Source organism: Peromyscus leucopus, chromosome 14, assembly GCF_004664715.2.
Source record: "Peromyscus leucopus breed LL Stock chromosome 14, UCI_PerLeu_2.1, whole genome shotgun sequence".
NCBI lineage: Eukaryota > Metazoa > Chordata > Mammalia > Rodentia > Cricetidae > Peromyscus > Peromyscus leucopus.
Genome location: NC_051075.1, coordinates 83,181,056 through 83,188,533, shown reverse-complemented (window position 1 = coordinate 83,188,533; position 7,478 = coordinate 83,181,056). Strand labels below are relative to the sequence as shown.

Sequence of the window (7,478 nt, the reverse complement as noted above, 5' to 3'; positions counted from 1 at the left end):
TTAGTACTTTGGATCAATTAATCCCCTACTCTTTATGGTGCCCAGAAACAAGACCAGGACTTTTGTAGATTATTTCCAGGTATGCACATGCCCTCCTCACGCACACCTTTTTAAGTCCCCCCAAACATTCTACAACCCTTTTTTCCTGGATTTTCCTTTGTTGTTTTCATCAGTGTCTGTCTCTAGAGGTACCACAGGCTCAGGCAGCTGCAATATTATGTCTGACAGACACAATGGACACAGATTTCCTAGGATCCAGACAAGTCACACAGGAACAGTCTTCTGGGAATAAGACATTTCCTTAATCCATTCTTTCCCCTTTGGAGGTTGTAGGTTTTCACTGCTGTTGTATGATTTTCTTTTTTTAAATGTTCCTATTTCCTAGTCATGCGAGGCAGAAGGAGCAGGCATGATGCTGTTTAAGTCTCTAGCTCCTCAGACACCTAGACAAACAGAGACAAAGACAGGAGGGAACCCTGCTAGACCTCCCCTAGAAGACAGATGCTTTAGAGGGAACTAGATGCACTAGCCTTGAGCACTGAAGGAAAGTCTGTTTCTGATATCAATTTGGAAAGCACAGATGGTCAGTGGTATTAAGAATACAAAATAAAACTGAAAAAAATAGGAAACATACATATTTCAATATTTAGAGTCTAAGTAAGGGGAAAAAAAGAAAAAGAAATCTTTTAGGAACACCAACAGTGAACAGTAATACAGAAAGGGTCGGGTGTGACTCAGTGGTAGAGTGCTTGCCCAGCATGCATGGTGTACTATTAATTCTTCTAAATGAAGGGATGTAAAGCAGGGCACTGTAAAGGACAAACTAGACTGGGAGCACACAGCTCTAATCTCCACATTTAGGAAGCTGAAGTAGGAGGACTGTTAGTTGAAAGTCGGCTTGGCTACTCTATCAGTAAACAAACAAGGAAGGCCAAGCAAAGGTGGCATTTCAGCACATGAGTAAAGAAACCAATATTGTTAGATGTGAAGATGCCTAAGAAAGACTACAAAGCATTTTCTCAGGCCTACTCAGATACTGAATACCCGAGTATTCCCATCTTGTTCAAACCTATCGCAGCAGCTTGTTTAGGACTTCTCGGTGTTCCAGTCTTATTTAGTCTACTTTTCCTACTCAACCATTACCCTTTAAAGCCCAGAGTCTGTGAGCTGGGTAGAGAAGAGTCAAACTGAGATAGGGACAAGAGTACTAGGAAAGAATGCACAAAGAGATATACAGGACACAGCATGTGGACCTGCCAAATGATCCGACCCACGCTAAAAATTTCACTTCAAGAGACAAACAACATATTACAAGTGAGCTAACAAAAGGTTTTATTGAATAAATACATGTGCTGTTATGTAAAATTAATTAAGCAAAAAACACATTCTATGATTAAAAAACCAAAAACCAACCCTCTATAGCCTCCTCTGCAGTGGGTAATCTAGATGGGACCGACATTGCAGCAACCAGAGGACACATATCCAGCAGCCTGTGCTCTCTGCATCTGAGGTTTCTGAAATAATCCTAAACTCTCGTGAGGACTGACCTCTGTGTAAGGCCTGCCTGTGGAGGAAATCTAGAGTGCAGATTACAAGTGGTAGAAATATAGTTGCAAGGCTGCTTCTGTCTTCATCTGAAACTTAGATTCCTTTGTACTTTAAGGCACAGGATGAGCCACCACTTGAATAAGTTCGTGGAGCTGTACTTCAAATCACTAATTTCCCCTCATTGGTTTGGCTCAGAGTAGAAAACTTAAATGTTCTTTTTCCCTAGATAAGTCACTAAAAACCAAAAGTTAACATTTTGAGAACTCAGTATCTTCTTGCTTCAGGACACTGGAATGTGCCAGACACAGGACTACAAACAGGAGGTGGGCTGTTATTACCGGACTTGCTCTCTCCTTTCCAAAGAGTATGGAGATAGCTACTAGAGGACTCATATGATGCAGGTGGGGAGACTCTATCTGAATTCTGGTGCCAGCTTTTGTGACTGCAGCAGAGGGCATCATTCTGAGATGTTACATTGACTTATTAGGGGATTGTACCCTTAACTATACTCAATTTCCCTAATTGTTAAGAAAAATATTTCATTAAATAAAATACACACTGAACAGATTAAGCATATGGGTACAAAACCATTTGTTAAGGTTGTTGTTGAAAAACCATTGACATGATAAAATTTCATCAAGAAAATCTCCTTTATAGATTATGACAGAAGCCCTTCAGTGGACCTAATTAAAAAGATACTTAAGGAAAAAAAAATCTATCATGTCACACAACTAGTTTTAATAAGATATTACCTGTCTTTCTCCTGTGACTAGCCTGCCACCCTTAAATGTTTCATGTGCATATATGTTCATGTGTGTGACATACACATCAATTTTCTCCCAGAAAAAACAATCCTGCACACTAATAGAAAAAGATTTATAAACAGGATTCAAAGGATGGTGTCAACAGACAGGAGAGTGAGGTTACTCTGGCCCTGTGACTACCTAGGATATGCTGTGAAGAGCCACAGACTCCATTACAAATGCACCCATGGCACATTACAAACTGAGGCACACTTTCATCTGCTAGACAGGAGGAGAGTGTAAAAGGAACACTCAGTATTCATCAGAGGCACTTTGGTATGTTTGGTCACATAAGCTTCCCATAGGTTGTTTAGTTCCAGGAAGCATGTGAAAAGAACTACTCCAATTTTGATTACAAAGCTGTATTTTCCTGCTATACGTGTACATAGTTTTAAATGAGCTCATAGCTGAGAAGCCCTTTTCATCCTGTAGCTTAAAATTCATACTGAAAATCTTCCTATACTTGTGCGTATTTTGTTTACAGGCATGCATAGCTTATAATACTGTGATATAGCCTCACCTCACAAGAGGTTCTGGGGGACTCTTATATATGTAAAACATGCTTTTCATGATCTAAAAGGAAAAAAGGATTCTAAAATAAAAATTGTATAATACTATCCTAATATGATCTGATATGGCACAAACTGAGAATATCCAGAAAACGGCAAGACTAACAGCTGCTGTTGATGGCACTGGGCAGGATCTCTCCCTTTGTCCTGTGAGGTCCCACGTGTCAGGGAAGGCAGAGGAAGCTCCGTCCAGAGGTGTGTATCCTATGCGATGGGCATGGAGCCAGCTTCTCCCACCAAGAGCAAGTGCACTGCCAGTCTTTAGCACAACACCCCTCGTACTCTTCAGTCTGTTTCACCACTTCACTAACAACAGGCTGTCTTTATAGGGTTAGAAACACGGACGAAACAAACCAGGATTGCATCCAATCTGGACAATACCTTATCTCCTGATATTGGAAATTAGTTCCTATGCTTTGGGCAAACTATAAAGTATGTATTTCCTTTTCCCAAGATCGGGTCTTGCTGCCTAACTCTTGGTTTTCTTGCCTTGGCTTCCCATATCCTGGGATTACAGGTATGAGGTACCACACCTGGCATGTATCTCTCTCCAGTATTTCATGAATCAGTTATAACAAACAATTACAAACAAACAGCACATTTCATTCTTATGTAATAAATTTCAGTTGAGTATACTGTGATTCATGAGCTTTGACAATACTCTTGGTATTACCTATTACTCAGTTATACAAATTGTTTAGTAAGTCACTCACTGACTTCTCACTATATCTTCCTATTTACAATAATGTTAATAATTTGAACACTTTCTTTTATCATTCATAATAGACATAAATATCCTAATATTCAATAATTTTCCATTTTTCCCTTAAAAAAGCCATACCACATAACAGATCTATAAGAAGTTTTTGCTGAAAAGATGAAAATGATTATTTGTCACAGAATTTAATAAGTTTTAGAAGAGAATATGTATTTCCTTGATACATTTTCTTCTTTATCCAAACCAGCATGTAGCTATTATAAAAAACAGAGTCTATTTACATGGTATAGTGCACCTCCAGGATGCAGGACAAGGCAGAAATAAGCAAGTGCAGGTGTCTGCTTCGCAGCAGGCGTGCTGACAGAGTCCACACAGCACAGAACACACTACTACCCCACTGCACACTGCAGAGCCTGCTCAAGCACTGGAGGGAGCGCAGCAGGGAAATTTAACAGGAATATTGGCCAAATTTTCCTACAATGCCAACAGTTTTATAAAATTAAGGTATGTATAACTCAATACTTAAAATTATAAAAATAGCATTGGTACATCTGCAAGAGGGTGTGTTCCATGTTGAGGTGGTACGATACATTGAGAAATAGGCCTTACGTCCAGCGTGGCTACGTTATCACCTGTGGCCTTGTTCCATCTTCTGTGAGGTCATACCTGAGAAAGCACAGAAAAGTACAATAGATTTGGGTCAGGCTAGGTTTCTCTGGGAACTGCCTGCTACCTGGGATAGAGGTACACTCACCACTGGGTCCAGCCCTTGGCGAGTTCTTCAGATGCCAGAGCAACCAGCACCTGTGGGTGAAGAGAAGGTACCGTGAAAACTGTTGAGTGACTCCTTTTAGACCATCCACCACTCCTACCGAACTTAACAATGTGGAACTCTCCTGTTCCTCAAAGCTGAGGTTCTCATTTTCAAAAATCTTTTCAACCTTTATATGGCTGAATATATTCAAGAGATCCTTCTTGTATCAAATAGTATCAAAAATGATTATGAAACATAGGCAGAGGCAATTTATGGAGACACTGGCAAGCATCATTAATAGCAGTGTGGAGCTGGGATGTGAAGTGACTCTGAAAGGCTCATGTTTTAAAAGCTTGGTTGCCAACTAACTGATGGACTTCTGGAAGTGCCTGGAACCTGAAGTCTCTGACCTAATTAATGGATTAGTCCCTAGTGGATTCATATTATGATGGCAATGGGAAATGGTGGGTAGGTGGGGGGTCTAGCTGAAGGAAGTTGGTCACTAGGGATGTGTTCTGGAAATCAGCACTTTCTCTTTGGTCTCCTCACATCTGCTTTCTGGCCACTGTGAGGCGGACGGCTTGGTTCTCCCTCATGCTCCTCACCAGGATGTTCTGCCTTACAACTGGCCCAGAAATAATAGAGCCAAGTGCCTATGCACTGAAACTTCTGAAATCAGGAGGCAAAAATAAACCTTCCCTCCTTTACAGTCTCCCTTAGGTACCTGTTGTAGCCCAGCGGGCACAGAACACTTCTGCTGGTGACGAAGTGGCACCTACAACTTGAAGCCCCTGTCCCTATCTAAACCTCTGCACACTGTAAAAGAACACATAAACCTACGCCAAAGTTAGACATGACATGGAAGAGACAAAAGACAATCTGGAGGAACAAAGTCAGTGGCATGCAAGAGGAAGAGCAGTGATTAGCCAAGGAGGTGGGCTGGTGGGCCCTTTGAGAACATGTTCCTTCATGTTTTCTTCCAATGTAGTATTGGGTAGTTTTTAAAGCTTAAAAAAAAAATTAACCTTTCTTCAACTCTAAGTTCCTGATATTAGTATTAGTAATAAGCTGACAGTATGGATGCATGAAAACAGCTATGTGTTGATGTCTTAGCACAGTGTGAGAAACAAGCATTAATCACAGAATGAGCTTCCTTCCTCCCCACTTACACAAGCTATGATCTAAACTGCACTACAGCGAAGTGTTTCATTTTACAATGTGTAGGATACAAGTAATTTAAAAAATTACTTTGCCAAGAAGCCCTTTATCTTTGGACAGGAAGCCACCACTGTTCTTCACCGCTACATCCAGTGTTCTCCTTTGCACCTCAGGCAGCGAAACACTGAAATCGAAGCTGCAATGGGAAGAGATACCTATGTTAATTCTCTACGATACTGCTGCACTTTCTCTTCACTAAAAATGTCATTTTTGTTTTTGAGATCATTCCAAACACTGTCTGCTTTTTCTTGTAAAACTGAGTTTCCTTTTTGGTGCTCACTTGGCTGACCTTGCATTAAATAAAGTTACCTTTAAAGAAGACACAAAACTGAGCCAACAGATACTGATGCTATTCGGCTGTATCACTTTCTCAAAAGTAGATGCTGAACTGTCAGAGAACTACGAGGTGGGGGCAGTTTGCACAGAATGGTGATCGAAGGATCTCTGGGGTACCCACAAGCAACTCAGCCCATTAGACTGCTCACTAACCACACAAAGGTAGCTTCTATTAAGGTGACCACTTATGTTTTGCAAAATTATATCTACACTAATTTTTGAAATTGTTTTAGAAAAATAGAGCTTTTCTTAAAAATGTGTATTTTATATTATTATATTATAAAATAAAAATTTTAAATGTATTTTAAATTTTTATTTAAAATTTAGTATCAATATATGTTACCCACTAAATCAAAGTTCTTCAGAGTCATCAATAATTTGACCTTTAGCTGGGCGGTGGTGGCGCACGCCTTTAATTCCAGCACTCAAGAGGCAGAGGTAGGTGGATCTCTATGAGTTCTAGGCCAGCCTGGTCTACAGAGTAGTTCCAGGACAGCCAGAGCTACACAGAGAAACCCTGTCTCCAAAGCAAAAACCAAACCAAAACATAACAAAAAGTTGACCTTTAATCATGCATCTCCCCGTGCCACTTTATACCTTGGATATATTAGGTTTAACACCACTGCTTCAAGGCCAAAGGCTTCTTGTTTAACTCATTTAACAAGCAACATGTGCCGGGCTAGCTAGAGCATCCCGTTTCTCAACAGTGCCCTGGGTTCACAGGCCTGTCACTCAGAGGCATTTCTCAGGCCTGCCCTAATCCCCTGTCATTTCATCCAGGCGCCTCCTAGCCAAATGAAGTGTCTCCTATACCTCTGATCAAACACGGGGTTGAGGGTCTTCTTGGACACGTGTGTTTTCCTTCTTCCTGATCTTCTCTTGTCTGGCAATAAATACATGCGGACATACGGATCAGAGCCGTCTTCTGAGAAGGCAATGAGGTTTCTTATAACACAAACCAGAGAAGACTAAATATTAGAATTAAAAAAAAATAATTCCATCATATTCAAATTACTTTATTAAGTTTTTATTTCATAGTACCTAAACCCCAAGGAGCAACACACACCAGATTTCCCCTAAGTGTGCTTCTGTACCATCAGCTGCTGCCATCCCTTTTAAATTTCCCTTTTAGCAGCTTTGCCAGAGAAACTTTTGGCTTGACTACCTAAGCTCAGAGTGTGAGCAGGCATTCACAGCCCTTGCTCTATGCTTCTAACATACCTCCTCACCCTCTCACAGACGTCTATGGTTTTACCCACAGGAAATATAAGCCAAGGCCCTGAGAGGTAAACTTGGTCCCTCTGTCATTATGATCTCCAGTGGACACACTGGTTACTTCTTTAGTACCTCCAGTCATAGCTTCTGCCCAGGGTCAGCCTCCTCCGTGAACCTGTCCCCCTGCTCTTTTCCTAGCATGACTAGTATGCACCAAACACGCCCACTTCCAGGCAGGCAGGCTGTCTTCAGAGCTATGGGAGCAGCCTCTGCATCGCCTACCCTCATCAGTCACTATCTCAGCAGCCAGAATACAT

At 41.1% G+C, this 7,478-nt stretch overlaps 1 protein-coding gene across 4 annotated transcripts in view; it reads right to left on the bottom strand.

Moving 5' to 3' along the window:
• Nucleotides 1-1,308: 1,308 nt before the first annotated feature.
• The window catches only part of Esyt2 (extended synaptotagmin 2), a 105,545-nt gene continuing 99,375 nt past the window's right edge, over nucleotides 1,309-7,478 (bottom strand). For all 4 annotated transcript variants that reach the window (XM_028880918.2, XM_028880919.2, XM_028880920.2 and 1 more), the window contains 4 exons: nucleotides 6,760-6,891; nucleotides 5,641-5,746; nucleotides 4,393-4,442; nucleotides 1,309-4,304 (listed from right to left, as the gene is read on the bottom strand). In XM_028880918.2, the coding sequence (XP_028736751.1) occupies nucleotides 4,259-4,304; nucleotides 4,393-4,442; nucleotides 5,641-5,746; nucleotides 6,760-6,891 (334 nt within the window). In that variant the 3' untranslated portion in view covers nucleotides 1,309-4,258. The remainder of the gene's footprint in view (nucleotides 4,305-4,392; nucleotides 4,443-5,640; nucleotides 5,747-6,759; nucleotides 6,892-7,478) is intronic.